General features: G+C 31.4%; 1 protein-coding gene across 1 annotated transcript in view; it reads right to left on the bottom strand.

The window, feature by feature from the left end:
* Positions 1-11,690, bottom strand: part of LOC111710326 (uncharacterized protein C05D11.1) — a 30,934-nt gene extending 19,244 nt beyond the window's left edge. Inside the window, exons 1-14 of the mRNA XM_023484390.1 lie at positions 11,070-11,690; positions 9,022-9,090; positions 7,891-7,927; positions 7,273-7,332; positions 6,719-6,789; positions 5,716-5,814; positions 4,983-5,040; positions 4,672-4,736; positions 4,227-4,288; positions 3,633-3,695; positions 2,108-2,270; positions 2,008-2,063; positions 1,553-1,674; positions 1,158-1,230 (exon numbers count right to left, since the gene is read on the bottom strand). Of these exons, the coding sequence (XP_023340158.1) occupies positions 1,158-1,230; positions 1,553-1,674; positions 2,008-2,063; positions 2,108-2,270; positions 3,633-3,695; positions 4,227-4,288; positions 4,672-4,736; positions 4,983-5,040; positions 5,716-5,814; positions 6,719-6,789; positions 7,273-7,332; positions 7,891-7,927; positions 9,022-9,090; positions 11,070-11,102 (1,031 nt within the window). The 5' untranslated portion in view covers positions 11,103-11,690. The remainder of the gene's footprint in view (positions 1-1,157; positions 1,231-1,552; positions 1,675-2,007; positions 2,064-2,107; positions 2,271-3,632; positions 3,696-4,226; positions 4,289-4,671; positions 4,737-4,982; positions 5,041-5,715; positions 5,815-6,718; positions 6,790-7,272; positions 7,333-7,890; positions 7,928-9,021; positions 9,091-11,069) is intronic.
* Positions 11,691-16,064: the final 4,374 nt, after the last annotated feature.

The following is a 16,064-nucleotide window of genomic DNA, read 5'->3' as shown; positions in this document are numbered from 1 at the left end:
ATAATAAATTATCCAGATAAATATATAAATGATTTACATAAATATATACCTATCAAGAAATATAAATATAAATATATAAATGATATACATAAATATATATCTATCAAGAAATATAAATATAAATATATGTATGGATTGTTCTCAACCTAGAAATAAAACAATTGACTAGCTTGGGAACCCAGCTTTGTCTCAAAACTAAGCTTCCTCTATCAAATTTGAGGCAATTCGGTCAAGGGGTTCTTGAGTTATGATCAGACATCCAAACAAACAAACAGAGATTACTACTTTTTATATATAGAATCAAATGTTTTTATTTTCTGGTGGGGAATTGATAAGAAATTAGAACGAATTAGCATGATTCCCTGAAGTTAAAAAAAAACCCTTGATCTTTAAAATATGACTTTTATTACAGAGAGATATTCGCCATTTGAAGCTTCAAAGGGGACAAAAAATCCCAAAAGGGGGGAAAAAAAACTTGCCACCACATCCTCTCCTTAATTACATCATCATATACGTGTTTTCAAATGGGAGAACATTGAACAATAAAGTTCGATATTTTAAATAATTTTATTACCACAAATGATCTTATGAAAAAAATTTATCCTTGTGCATCAAATTTTATGGTAATTTCCTAGAGAACGATTTTTGGACCTAATATATATATATCAAGAAATATAAATATAAATATATAAATGATTTACATAAATATATATATATCAAGAAATATAAATATAAATATATAAATGATATACATAAATATATATATATCAAGAAATATAAATATAAATATATAAATGTCTAACATGGGAACCAAGCTTTGCCTTGAAATTATGTCTTCCTATTTAAGAAAACCTCATTAACTCATAAATGAATAAATGAATGAATGAAAAAATTAAAGGATGAATAAATGTATGATAGAAAGAATTAGTATATGAATGCATTAATGCATGAATTCATGAATGTATGAAAGGATGAATAGGTGAATGAATAAATGAATGAAAAAATTAAAGGAGGAATAAATGTATGAAAGAAGAATAAATGTATGAAAGAAGAATAATGAAGGAATGAAATAAATAAATGAATGATAGGATGAATAAATAAATGAATGAATAGATGAATAAATAAATGAATAAATGAATGAGAATGAATAATCTAACCTTGGAACATTGTCGAATGTTAGATAAAAGGTAGATTCCGAGTTCTCAATGAAGGAGTACCCAACATTACTTGCTAGGATAGATTAATAGATAGTTAGTTAGATAGATAGATAGTTAGTTAGTTAGAAAGAAAGATGGACTGAAAGATGGAATATTAAGTATATAGATAGGATTGATAGAAAGATATAAAAATATATCTCCGATGATATATAAATACGTTGACTGACAGTTAGATGGATAGATTGATAAAATAAAGATGGATAGACTGGACGCATAAGAAATGATATGTATAAAACAAGTAGATAAACAAACACCCACATAAATAGATAGATATAGATTGAAAGAAATAGAACCCAATAGATAGAAGGATGGATAGAAAGATAGATAAATCTAACCTAGAGGATCTGTGACCTCTACAAAGGCTGCTTGAAGAGGACTAACCGAGGACTCCGTTAAATACTCCAGAAGGACAACAAGGGAATACATTCCTATCAGGTCCTTGGTCACCTCAGGTCCCCTATAAATATTCCTATATTCCTATTAGGTCCTTGGTCACCTCAGGACCCCTATAAATATTCCTATATTCCTATTAGGTTCTTGGTCACCTCAGGGCCCCTACAAATATTCCTATATTCCTATTAGGTTCTTGGTCACCTCAGGACCCCTACAAATATTCCTATATTCCTATTAGGTTCTTGGTCACCTCAGGACCCTTATAAATATTCCTATGTTCCCATCAGGTTCTTGGTCACCTCAGGACCCCTACAAATATGCCTATATTCCTATTAGGTTCTTGGTGACCTCAGGACCCCTACAAATATTCCTTTATTCCTATCAGGTTCTTGGTGACCTCAGGACCCCTACAAATACTCGTATTTCTATCAGGTCCTTGGTCACCTCAGGACCCTACAAATATTCCTATTAGGTTCTTGGTCACCTCAGGACCCTACAAATATTCCTATCAAGTTCTTGGTCACCTCAGAACCCCTTGAAATTATTCCTATCAAGTTCTTGGTCACCTCAGAACCCCTAGAAATTATTCCTATCAAGTTCTTGGTCACCTCAGGACCCCTAGAAATTATTCCTATCAAGTTCTTGGTCACCGCAGGACCTCTACAAATATTTGATCATACAAACCCTTTCAGGGGTGCATTCAGAAACTTTTCCAGGGAGGCTTAAATTTCATTTCTTTCTAGGGGAGGGGGGCTCAGCAGTCAGTACCAATTTGGGCCCAAAACCTCCTAAAAACATAGATTTCACTTTCCCAGGGGGAGACCCCATAGCACCCCCCAGAATACGCCTCTTACCCATTTATACACAGTAGGAGTCTATGCGCAAATTTATTTGTTCAATTTTAGAAAATTTTCATGAAAAATTACCAAGTCAGAGATCTTTGTGACTTAAAATAGATGAGTTTAATTTTCAGCCGGGATTGGAATGGAAGTAGCTAACCATGAGGCCAGTGCTTAGGATCCATTTAATTTTGATGCGGATCCGGATCCGGATCCTGGATCCGCTTTTCAAAAAAATGGATCCGGATCCGGATCCAGGTCATTGATCCAAAAAAAATTTATTTTAGTTCAAATATCTTTTCATACCTAAAAAATGTTAAACATTTTAACATTTTTTAATACTATTTTTCTACTAGTTTGCACAAAATAATAATGATTTTTTTTTACTTTTTTGGATGAAAAAAAAAGATCTAATTCATATTAGCTTTTAGTAGAAGGAGGGCGTTTGGAATATCTGCCTTCAGGCAACTCCTTAGGTCTGATTTGAATATCTTCAGGGCAGAGAACAGTCTCTTTATACTGGAACACAAGATGTTCCTTAGCATCTGTATCTTTTTAGCATATGTGCGCCCCCTCCCTTTTCCCCTTCACTCTTACACATCCTTGCACATTAATTTGTGAAGACTGACTTTGCTTAGTTCCAATGGGGAAAAGGGAGACTTCTCCCCCCCCCTCTCTAGTTATTAAAGGGCCCCCCCCCCGGTGCACCGTGGAGGTCTGAGTTAAGATTTGAGCAAGATAGAAACCTGAGACCCTGAGAATATTTTTAAAATCTGTTAAACAATTCAAAATAAGATATTTTTAAGGAAAAATAACGCTGTTTTGCACATTTTGAAAAATAAAATTGTGCTTGGATCCGGATCCGTGGATCCGCATTTTTATGCGGATCCGGATCCAGAGAGCCAAAATAATGCGGATCCGGATCCTAAGCACTGCATGAGGCAGAATTAAAAGAATTTAAACCGCGTCTCTAAACAGGCAAAAACCGGTTTCAGTTGAGCGCCGGCTCAAATTTTGAAATACTGAATACAATATCAAGTGAAACCGACCATGTTTGAGCCGCGTCTAAATTTTAGGACGCGGCTCAAGTTCTTTAAATTCAGTCTAAGGGCTGGTTTATTAGTTAAACCAGCTGTGCCTACTTAGTTCTCTTATATTCATAAATTTCCATCTCTAATCTTACCTCCAGGCAATATAGACCATTCCATTATCCTCTTCATCGGCAGGATACAGGACTTTAAGCTCTCTATATTTAATCATTTATTTATTATTTCATTGATTCATTAATTCATTAATTCATTAATTCATTAATTCATTTTTTCATTTTTTCATTTATTAATTTATTAAATAATTAATTTATTTATTTATTAATTTAATAATCTATTAGTTTACTAATTTATCAATTTATTCATTAGTTAATTTTTTCATTAATTCATTTATTCATTGATTGATTGATTCATTATTTCATTTATTCGTTTATTCGTTTATTCATTCATTCATTAATTCATTTACAGTAGTCATCTTTTATATTATTATAATAAAGACGACTTTCGATTTCCATTTCGATTTTTTTACCAAGCTTTTAAACAGCCTGAAGATACAGAAACAAACAAAAGCTGTAAAATAACAAAACTGTCAACATTGTACTGATATAAACGCCCACCACTATGTTATATATCATAATTATATTTATATATTATTACAATTATCTTGGTAGGGATGGTCACTCTTGACATTAAAAATTACGCGTATTGTCCCTTTAAATAAATGATTGTGCCTGGCTGCTTCTAGTTTAGGAACAGGTGACTGCCAAGGACGAGTAAAGGGCCCTCTTTCTCCCTGAACAAACATCATAAATACTAATTTTTTATGCGATAGAAAATATTATTTCAAAATGAGTTTCAGAAAAGCCTTTTTTTTTAGAAATTGGAGGTGTAAAAATTCCTTTATGGTATCAATCTGTTGGGGATGAAGAAGATCATTTTGATTTTTCCCTTACGGCCCAGCCATAACAATCCTATCTTTTTAACCTTTTCCAAGATTTGTTTTCGGAATTGAAAATTGGATGAAAAAAAATCGAATGAGTAGCCAAGCCGTTTTGGAGAGAATGTGGTTGAAAACCTGCTTAAACAACATATTGGCTTCACGTTATTAATCTTTTGTGGATCGATTTTGATTTCCTTTTTACGCACAAGGTCTAAGAATCGTAACAGTTTGTTTACCTTCTCCAAGATCTTTGTCTGAAAACCTTGAATACTGGCAAATACTTCCTCAGGAGCAACACGACCTTTTCATTTATTTATTTATTCATTCTTTTATTCATTTATTCATTCATTTACTCATTCATGTATTCATTCATTCATTCATTCATTCATTCATTCATTCATTCATTCATTCATTCATTCATTCATTCATTCATTCATCCTTTCATTCATTCATTCATTCATTCATTCATTCCTCTGTTATGTTTAGGACAGAAAACTAAAAGATTTTTTTTTGTAAAATTTTGAAAATATTTATCCCTGTAATTTACCTGTGATGATTAGACAAAGATTCTCAGGCCTGTAGAAGCTTTTATGATAATCCTGAACCTGGAAACATTTAAAAGTTACCAACATGAACACATTCAAAAGTTACCAACATAAAAACATTCAAAAGTTACCGACATGAAAACATTCAAAAGTTACCAACATGAAAATATTAAAAAGTTACCAACATGAAAACATTCAAAAGTTACCAACATGAAAACATTCAAAAGTTACCAACATTAAAACATTCAAAAGTTACCAACATTATAACATTCAAAAGTTACCAACATGAACACATTCAAAAGTTATCGACATGAAAACATTCAAAAGTTACCAACATAAAAACATTCAAAAGTTACCAACATGAAAACATTCAAAAGTTACCAATATGAAAACATTCAAAAGTTACNAAAACGAAACATCAGCATCTAGACATTTGTATGAGCAATATTAACTAAGATATCAATGTTTTATAAGACATAAGACATATCTTAAAATATCAATATTGACAATCAATCAATCAATATTTCTTCTTAAAAAAAAATCTTAATTGAGGGGGGGGGGGAGGCAGCGGGAACCCAGCAAAAATATTTCTTTCAGAAACACATTCAATTCTCATTCTTTCCTCTGAGCTACCTTACAACCCTCGTCCTTGCAATATTATTGTGTTCATGATTGAGCAAAATCTTGGATGGACGAGATATTGTTGTAGCTGGCCTTCCCCCCTCGTTCATTAACCTTTTGATTAGAAGTTGATTCTCTCAAGTTTTGAAGTATTCCTCCAGTTTCAGATTTATACCCACAGTTTCCTGGATACATCGCTGTTACCATTTCTAAATAGGTTTAGGGGTCATCAATTGGTAACAATCCCTTTTATGATTTATTGCCAACTACCTTCTAATATCTTTAGTACCAATCCCTTAGTACCAAGTGACCTGAGCTGAAAACTTTAGAATGGGATATCCTTAATCCAGATCGGTTAATTAATCTGGAGATTAATAACAAGAGGAGAACAAGCATTATTTAATCTTTAAACCGCATCAATTTGTAATTCCCCTCATACATATATTGACCAGCAGTTCAAAATAATATCTTTTTTGTTTATATACATTTTTAAATTGATAATTCAACCCTAAGGAATGATTACAAATTGTTGTGTGTGCTTGCCGAGAAATAGATTTGTGCATTGAAGGATTACACATTTCTTTGGTTGCATACCCCCCCCCTCTCCCTTCTTCAGTCACACGATACAAGATAGCATAAAAATATCAGGATTTATTTGATACCTTAATAAACGTAAAACCGAAAATTTCCTCTTAAAATATCCTGAGGAGGAATCAAATTCTGGAGGTTGGAGTTCATTAACCCGGCCGAAAAAAGTGACAAAAATTCTTCTATAAACTAACTTGGTGTTTAGGTTGAGAAAATAATATTAACTTTTATAATTGGTAATTTTATTAAGTTATATGTTTATGTAAAGTTTAATTCTTCTAGAACGTTGGCCGTAGATTTCCTTGAACTTTATTGCAAAGACGACATTTAAAGAAATTTGAAGAAATCTGCGAACATTTTTATAAAGAATAAAGAATTTAACATATTGATGATAAAGAAATAGTTGATTTTACACAATTTAATCACAAAGCATGTTCCTAAACAACAAATTAGTTTATAGAAATTCTGGAATTATAGTTACCAAATCCTTAGCCAAGAGGATTCCGACTAATATTGGGTACTACTTCTAAAGTTGAATAAGTTTAAGGTTCCTGTTGGCCAGCAGATCTAACACACCCTTATACGGATAATCCTCACTCCCTAATCAATCAATTAATTAATCAATCAATCAATCAATCAACGAACTAGCTCCCAATCAATCTTTACATTTTAACGCATACAAATTAAAACAGGGATATTTTCTTATTTCCCCCTTCCGGGTAAAAAAAATGAAAAAAAGAAGAAAAATAAAGAAAAAAAGTGGAAAAAGCTACAAAGAAGTGAAAAATGAATGTTCTTCCCCAAGAATCAATAAGTTTTCTTCTCTGATATTGTATATCAAGAGATAAGATCTAGGATGAAGAAGATAATTCCTTCCAAATAAGCGCATTCTAGTTTCACTTCATCTGAATAACTTTTGCGCTTTGTGCTCTTTAGGAAAATGACTATGAAAACTATGAAAACTATGAAAACTATGAAAACTATGAAAACTATGAAAAAGTATCAGAAAGTGCAAACAAATTTGCTATTTATTGTTTTATTTATATTTTTTTTATGTGCATAGTTTTAGCATATTTGACTAACCTAGGAAGATCAGGTGCTCCAGAGTATGAGGAAGTCCGTCATCGTCAAACGCTTCCGTCGCTTAAAGGGATGTTTTACGTTATTTAAGAGCGACTTAAACTGTTTACAATGGTACCATACACAATTTCTGACAAATGATATCTGCATCCAAGAAAATTAGAAAAATAGATGGGCTTACTTAAAATTCAATTAAAGAAAAGAGGTAATCAAACGATGTATCAAAAATTAATCATTAATTGGGACCCAGGGGGGTCTGCGGATTGGGACCCAGGGGGGTCTGCGGATTGGGACCCAGGGAGGTCTGCGAAAAATTATCTGAGCCTGATGGGTATACCAATATTATGAAGGGGGGGGGGGTTATATAAGTTTTAGCAAATTACGTAAGTACAGGGTTACCCACAAAGGTTAATGACGACCTATAAACGCCTAAAACTCAACGATAACGTGGTTAAAATTTGTATTTGTCTAAAATATATTTTTTGATGTTAGAAAAAAACGAAAATGTTAGAAAACAGTAAAATAAATTCTTTAAAAGTCGTCTCTGAATTCTCATTCTTTGTGGGTAACCCTGATATGGAGCAAGTGAAAAATAAGAAATATTAAAATGTTATCATTTACCAAGACAGAAATATCCGTTGACCACCGGTCCATCAACCTTTCATTAAATCCTTCTTTAAACAGTGAGCAAAATGTTTTTACAAATAGCAGATGTCAAAACAGTAAAAAGAGGTCAAAACAGTAAAAAGAGGTCAAAATAGTAAACAGATGTCTAAACAGTAAACAAAGATCAAAACAGAAAACAGAGATCAAAACAGTAAACAGAGGTCAAACTAGTAAACAGAGATCAAACAGTAAACAGAGGTCAAAACTTAAAACAGAGGTCAAAACTTTAAACAGAGGTCAAAACAGTACACAGAGGTCAAAACAGTAAACATAGGTCAAAACAGTAAACAGAGGTCAAAACAGTAAACAGAGGTCAAAACAGTAAACAGAAGTCAAAACAGTAAATAGATGTCAAAACAGTAAACAGAGTTCAAAACAGTAAACAGAGGTCAAAACATTAAACAGAGGTCAAAACTTTAAACAAAGGTAAAAAAAGATCAAAATCTTTAACAGAGGTCTAAGCTTTAAAAAGAGGTCAAAAAAGTAAACAGATGTCAAAACAGTAAACAGAGGACAAAACAGTAAACAGAGGTCAAAACAGTAAAATGAGGCCAAAACAGTAAACAGAGGCCAAAACATTGAACAGACTTCAAAGCAGTACACAAAAGTCAAAACATTAAAAAGAGTTAAAAACAGTAAATAGAGGTCAAAACATTAAACAGAGATGAAAACAGTAAACAGAGATCAACACAGTTAAAAAAGGCCAAAACATTGAACAGAGGTCAAAACAGTAAACAGAGGCCAAAACATTGAACAGACTTCAAAGCAGTACACAAAAGTCAAAACATTAAAAAGAGGTAAAAACAGTAAATAGAGGTCAAAACACTAAACAGAGATGAAAACAGTAAACAGAGATCAACACAGTTAAAAAAGGCCAAAACATTGAACAGAGATCAACACAGTGGTAAGGAATAGCGCTAACCCTCAACACATTATCTTGATATCCTCTTTGACACTTTTAAATTTTAGGAATACGTTCTTGATCTCTATGTATTTTAATTATCACTGCAGGGTATGACAACCATGGAATATCCAAACAAAGTGAATATATATAAAGATAACTCGTCCTGGTTAAAGAATATGTTCCTGAGCTATGACGACTGTTAGTCCAGTACTGGACGATCTGTACTTCTCAACTGGAATTCGTCCATTGGCCTGCCAGAAATATCGTCAAATCAAAGCCGTCGAAAAAAACTAATACAAAGTTAGATTTAATAAACATATTGTGAACATTAATTAAAAATTAATTATTTAGAATGCGTACTTTTTCAGGAGTATACAATATACATCATTCGGAACTTATTTGTTGGAATTTAGATATTAAGGCGGTTTATTTCGGTATTTTCAGAATTGGCAGTCCAAAAATTCGTAATTTTTTCTAGTTATTTCCGGAGCTGCAACCATTTAGCATCATGGATCGGGGTCCGCAAAAACATGGAGACCCAAGGGGCTTTAAGTCAACAAAAATATCTCAATTACTACCAAAATTTTCTAAACTATTAGAAATATAAATGCGCATCATCAATAATAAAAAAGAGTTATTTCCTTATATTTTAAATATTAAAAAAGGAAGAACAAAGACGACATCAATTACAAAGTTATCTGGGTCTCACTGTACACTGTACAGTACGGTTTTGGGACAATTCATAGAAAAATTAATTCATAGATAGGACATTTCAGACTGAGAAGATCCTACATAAATAGTATAGTAGTAAAGTATGATTTTTAGATTTACTAATTAAATCAAAAGTAAAATGTATTTAACATTACTCTGCATTGTGAGACTTCCCTCTTGCCAGAAACAAGGAAAATGGAAACATAAAAAGATGGGTTGTGCACCATGCACTATGATACCGATTTTAATCTGCCGGTTCCAAGGGAAGGATTACTGTAAACGAGGCCGTAATCTGAAGCACTGTATCTGAGATGAACAAGAACCAAGAATTCTTTTGTCGAAAATATCCACTCATTTTCTAACCTTTCTTATCTCATTTGTCATTATTAAGCCGGAATTCTGACACAATGAATATCCTCACAATTATCAAACCCCCCTGGGTGCAGTGGCATTTTTTTAACCTACAAGAATATCGAGGAAGTTGAGTTTGAAGCTAAACTTCAACAGTTACTGCGTCAGATATTTCATAGATCAGAAAACAATATTCAAAACTGTAAATTCATCTGATATCTACTCCTGACAACAGTAACCTTCTGTTATACTTTATTTGATATTTCTGGCGCCAAGATATCAAATTTAATAATAGTATGGATCAGAAATATGTGTCAAAATACATTTTTCCCTTATAAAAGGAACACAAAACAGATGAATTCTAAGATAAAAGGAACACAAAACAGATGAATTCTAAGATAAAAGGAACACAAAACAGATGAATTCTAAGATAAAAAAGATACAACGGTCAAAATGCATTTTTCCCTTATAAAAGGAACACAAAACAGATGAATTCTAAGATAAAAAAGATACAAAGGTCAAATAAAAACAATTAACTGCTCTTTTAATTTTGTTTAAATTTTTTTTTTATTAAAAATAAATTGTTAAAATAAAGAGAAGGAGAGAAATCCAATTTATAAAACTAAAAAGATATTACCAAGTTTTAAATAGTTTCAGCTGAAAGGGAAAATATATATAATATTTGAAGCAATAATCAGATAGATTGTAGAAATAACAGTGTATAATTTATAGAATAAAAATAATTATTTCCCTTATCTAGGAAAAATGTTCTCGGTCGATGAAATGTCTTATCTATGAAATGTCCAATCAATGAAAAATGTTCTCAGTCGATGAAATGTCTTATCTATGAAAGGTTCTATCTATGAAAAATGTTCTCAATCGATGAAATGTCTTATCTATGAAAGGTTCTATCTATGAAAAATGTTCTCAGTCGATGAAATGTCTTATCTATGAAAGGTTCTATCTATGAAATGTCATTTTATGAAAAATGTTCTCAGTCGATGAAATGTATTATCTATGAAAGGTTCTATCTATGAAATGTCCCATCTATGAAAAATGTTCTCAGTCGATGAAATGTCCTATCTATGAACAGTCTTTCTCCAAAATGTCTAAATCAAAATGAATCTTTTCTTTCAACGGAAAAACAACGGTAAGTTTGATTTCTATCCTTGGTTGAGACAAGCAGCTTGAAATCTGACATTTTGATCTGAAATATTTATGTACAATGTGTACTAGAACAAAATACAAGCTAAATATATATTTAGTAACTCAAGAATAGGGTCATAATACTAGTAATTTAATGCCGGGGTCAGATTATCCAATATCAGGGGTGTATATTTTCTTGAAAATACTTTTTGGTTTTTTCCCGCTGTATTGGGGAAAATAATTCAATTTCTGAGTATAAAGTACATAAAAGGGGGGGGGGTAATTTTTAGAAATATACACCCCTGTTGTCAATAATCGTACAATATTACAAACATTCAGTTTATAAACACATGGCTTGCGTACATTGTACATAATGCACAGTACATGAACTTGATAAAGATCGCCTTCAGTTAAGTCTAAATGGGGTTAACGGAACTGTAAGTAACCCTTAACGCAAACTCAAAAGATACTAATGCACGATTCACAACGATACCCTGCACTGATTAAGTATGAATTAGATATAAATGTATACGGTGGTTTCTCTACTCGCGCATTATTACTGCTGAAAACATATAGGAATTACCAGAATTAAATACATTTTAAAACCTGATGATCACATTATTGATCAGATAAAGGTTTCAAGGATACCAATGTAAATCGGAAATTGCTATCTTTGCATGAAAGGTCATTTAAAATTACGCTTACAATCCCTTTAATAATAATAGTAAACGTACGTAATAAAAAATAGTAATTATCAATTATTGTAAAATGAAATTTTCGAAAAGAATAGTTGCAACTTTCTACATTTGATTATTATTCAAAATATGAATATTTTACAGTGGTAGGCGATTATATCAATATAAGGAAGACGACTTTTATTAAGCTTTTAAACAGCGTGAATACACAAAAATAGAAAACAAAGAGAAGCTTTCAATTGAAAAGCTTCTCTTTAATTACTTGTATTGTAAACTTGTAATTCGAAAAAACAAGCTAACAAAAAAATGTTAATAAAAAAGTCGTCTTCATTACTTCATTATATTGACATTATCGCCTACCACCGTTTATGGAACTTTTTAAAAATTAATTTCATAATTGTAATTAAATATATTTCAAATCTTTCTTTATTCTTCACTGATTTCATTGTTGTAACTTGTAGACTCCATTTTAGGTACTTTTGGTATGTACTCTATATTTGTAGCAGTAACAGCCCCAACTTTAGACATTTAAACTGGAGTATCTACTCCCATTAAAGTTACTGAAGGTACTCCCACTACTCCTGTTGCAGATAAACCTGCTGAGTTTGAAGGTGCTGTGTGGTGTTTATCGCCTAAATCAAACATTATATTCTCCTTTTACCTTTAATAGAGTGTAATTTTTTTAAGCATTTAGAATCATGACCCCCCCCTCATCGGCCCCTCTCCGAAAATTTCAAAGACAGTTTTATCTGAAACATTTAAAAAAAAATGAATAAAAATAAATCTAAAAAACTCAAAATAAATCAAAATAAAATCAAAATAAATCAACATAAATCAAAATAAAAAAAATAAATAAAAATAAATCAAAAGAAAAATAAAATAAAATGATATCAAATTATCAATCATCTCAACCCCAAATTAAAATAGCTAAAAGACAAAATAAAACATAATACTCCCCATTTTTCTTTTCTTCCCACTGTTTAAATAAATTGTTTAATTGAATAAAAATACAAATAAATCACCTTGTTGCCACAAAATTCACTTTTCCCCCATTTTCGCCCCCAAAAAAACAGTAACACACACACACAAATTTGAAGAAATGAATGTATTCCTGAATGGGAGCTGTTTGAATAACAATTGGTTGAGAAGTGCCGCCAATCATCTGAGATCTGATAACCTGGAAATATCAATCAATCAATCAATCAATCCTCCCGATTTTCAATTAATCAATTATTCAAATCAATTGTTACGCAAGCACATGCTTCGATATTAAAGTCTATAATGCAACCCCTGTTGCTACCAATATTCTCCCCTGGTTCAAGATGATGAGTTGGAAGATAAAACTAGTTTTTTGCGGGTGAACTATCCTTTATACGCATGCGTAGGAATCTCCCGTGGTGTCCGCTCAGTTTTTTCTCTCAGTAGTTTGTAAATATTGTATTCGTATATTTATAATGTTAACGTGCCAAGAATTCTAGGACTAATATGGTAAATATCCTTTTAAATACTTAAACCCATTGTCCTTGTCTTGTATGATTATATATGTATGTTTTACCAGCATAATTCCGCAGTTTTTAATGCCTGAGATGATGTTTTTTTTTTGTATTGTTTGTTGTATCAATGATGTGAAATTTGATCTCTTAAAGCTTTTCTGTGGTCTTACCAAGCTTTATTTGTTTAAGATTGAAGATTGGTATGTCTCAATAAAGTTTGGAGCTATCCTGAGTTTTCTTTATTATCGAGAGAGACGGGAAGAAAAGATCTTACAATCAGGCCCGGAGAAATACAGCACGGTACTTATCCAATTTTCATTAGGTCTTTAGGGAAATCGCGTAACATCAATAATCCATGAATCAATTCACTTATTAATAAAATCAATTAATAAATCACCAAATACCTCTATTTAACAATTAATAAAAAAAGCAAAAAAAAAACAAGTTTCACTATCTATCAACCAACCAAACAAACACAGGCTAACACAGACTGCTCATACGCTCTAACGGGGTAGCCTAGCAGCCCATGCAATTTAAGTTTTACAACTTATAACATGAAACATAAAAATGAACTTAATCATTTTATTCAGATTTTCAATCCAAAGGATCCTTAAATATCCCTGAATGCAGATGTCTGTTGATTGGTCGTGTACTCCAATTGTACACAATGGAAAATATCGCATTTACCGTATGAGCAGTCTGTGTTAGTCTGTGGAACCAACCAACTAATTAATCGATCAATCAAATAAATAAACAATCAAATAATCAATCAATGAAAAAATCAATGAAAAAATCAATCAATCAACCAAACAAAACAATCAAACAATCAATCAATCAATGAAACAAAAAGTCAATCAAACAATCAAACAAACAATCAATCAATCAATGCAGCAAAAAAATAAACAGAAAAAAAGCAACCACTCAAGAGAGTAGAAGGGTTAGGTTTAACCTGAAGTTGCTGCTGACTAAGCTGGATTGGTATCTGCTGGATCTCTCCGTTTGGTCCCATAATCTGCTGAACAATCTGAAAAATAACATTTTAATGGCAGGGATATATAATTTCTAAAAAAAATCCCTACCCCACCCACTCTAGGGATAAATAATTGATTCAGAGTGTATTGTTAAGATTTTCTAAAAAAAATTATTAGACTCAAAAATAAAATGTAGAATTGATTGTACAGTGTACAGTGTACAGTGTATACTGTACAGTTACATCTTTGTCTGATCAATAATGTGTAAAACATCGTAATTTTTCAAGTTTAAAAATATGTGTTTAATTCTAACATTCTTCTCCAACTTTTCGGTAGCTAAACATCCTCAAGTAACTTAGAGAAGCCACAATTTCAAAAAATCAATTATTTCAAAGATAAAAACATACATATCTTGATCAGACAAATATTCAAAGCTTTTAAAGAAGGGTCACTTTAACTATCAAGTTTGAATGTAAACCTGTTGTTGTTGTTGTTGTTGCTGGCCCTAAAACAAAATATTTAATTAGTTTCTTTAAAAATTATTCTTTTCCCACAAATATTAAGTTGAATTTTGTATGAAAAGCATTATAAAATTAATCGGTAAAAAATTAATTAAAAGAAGAAATATTGATGTAAAAATACATAACAAAAATACCATAATAGGATAATTAATGATAAAAGTGGAAAAAAATATTAAAGATCAATAAATAAATGAATAAATGATTGAAAGGATGACAGGATGTATGTATGCAAGAAAGAATAAAGAAATGAATGCATGAATGACTGAATGAAATAATGAATAAATAAATGAATAAATGAATAGATGAATAGGTGAATGAAAGGATGAATGAATGAATGAATGAAGGGATGAATAAATGAAAGGAAGGATGAAAGGATGAAAGAATGAAATGATGAATGAAAGGATGAATGAAAGGATGAATGAATGAATGAATGAATGAATGAATGAATGAATGAAGGAATGAAGGAATGTATACCTGTGATGTATTGGATTGCAAAGACTGCTGATGCTGCTGAGCTAACTGCAGATAGTAGGAAACCTAGAAATTATTAATATTTTTATGATGCAGTTGTATTTTTTATTAACTTTTTACACAACACATCAAGTGAACATACAAGAACAGCGAAGAAATAAAGTCTTTGAAACAAAATTCAAATTTGTTATTCCATATATCTTTGCAACCTGATGGTGTAATCGTGAATATTTCAACCGCATATTATTTTATCTAACAGTAATCATAGTTTGAAATATCTTAGGTCTACGACATTGGGTGGCTAAGATGTAGGGATTAGAAATGAGAGTTTGTAACAAAAACTCAATACTTTTATATAAAGAACATAAAGAAATGTGGACCCCCCAGACTGTCGCTGAATTTTAGGACATTCAGAACCGGCGTTTTAAGTACATTGTAATTTTAAAATTCCCTGCAAATATATTGACGCAATCATGTAAACCATTTGTTTATCTCAGATTTGTAAATAAATGATTAAATTATAAATCCACCAATGAGATGAACTATAATCAATCCAAGGGACGCCATTGCACGGTTTAACAAAGCAATGCCGCGGAGCCGGGTTTTATGTCTTCTTCCATAAATAAGAGAAACCAAGGTTACAGATCAAGGGTCAAATAAAACTTTTATAAGAGCAATTTTTATTTATAATCTTCTATTAATTACTAACTTCACGAGTTAATTAATAATTAAGTAAGAAATTATAAATTAATTAAACTTTGCACTTCTGAAATGAATTTTATGGCATAATTTTATTATCATGAAAAATATTGTCGATAGTGTCTTACCTTTGTTTTATATCCTTGGTTAAGAGCAGTTTTCATAAT

Source organism: Eurytemora carolleeae, unplaced genomic scaffold (genome assembly GCF_000591075.1).
Source record: "Eurytemora carolleeae unplaced genomic scaffold, Eaff_2.0 scaffold561, whole genome shotgun sequence".
Classification (NCBI taxonomy): Eukaryota; Metazoa; Arthropoda; class Copepoda; order Calanoida; family Temoridae; genus Eurytemora; species Eurytemora carolleeae.
The sequence above is the reverse complement of the archived record's forward strand: the minus strand, read 5'-3'. Positions and strand labels throughout refer to the sequence as shown.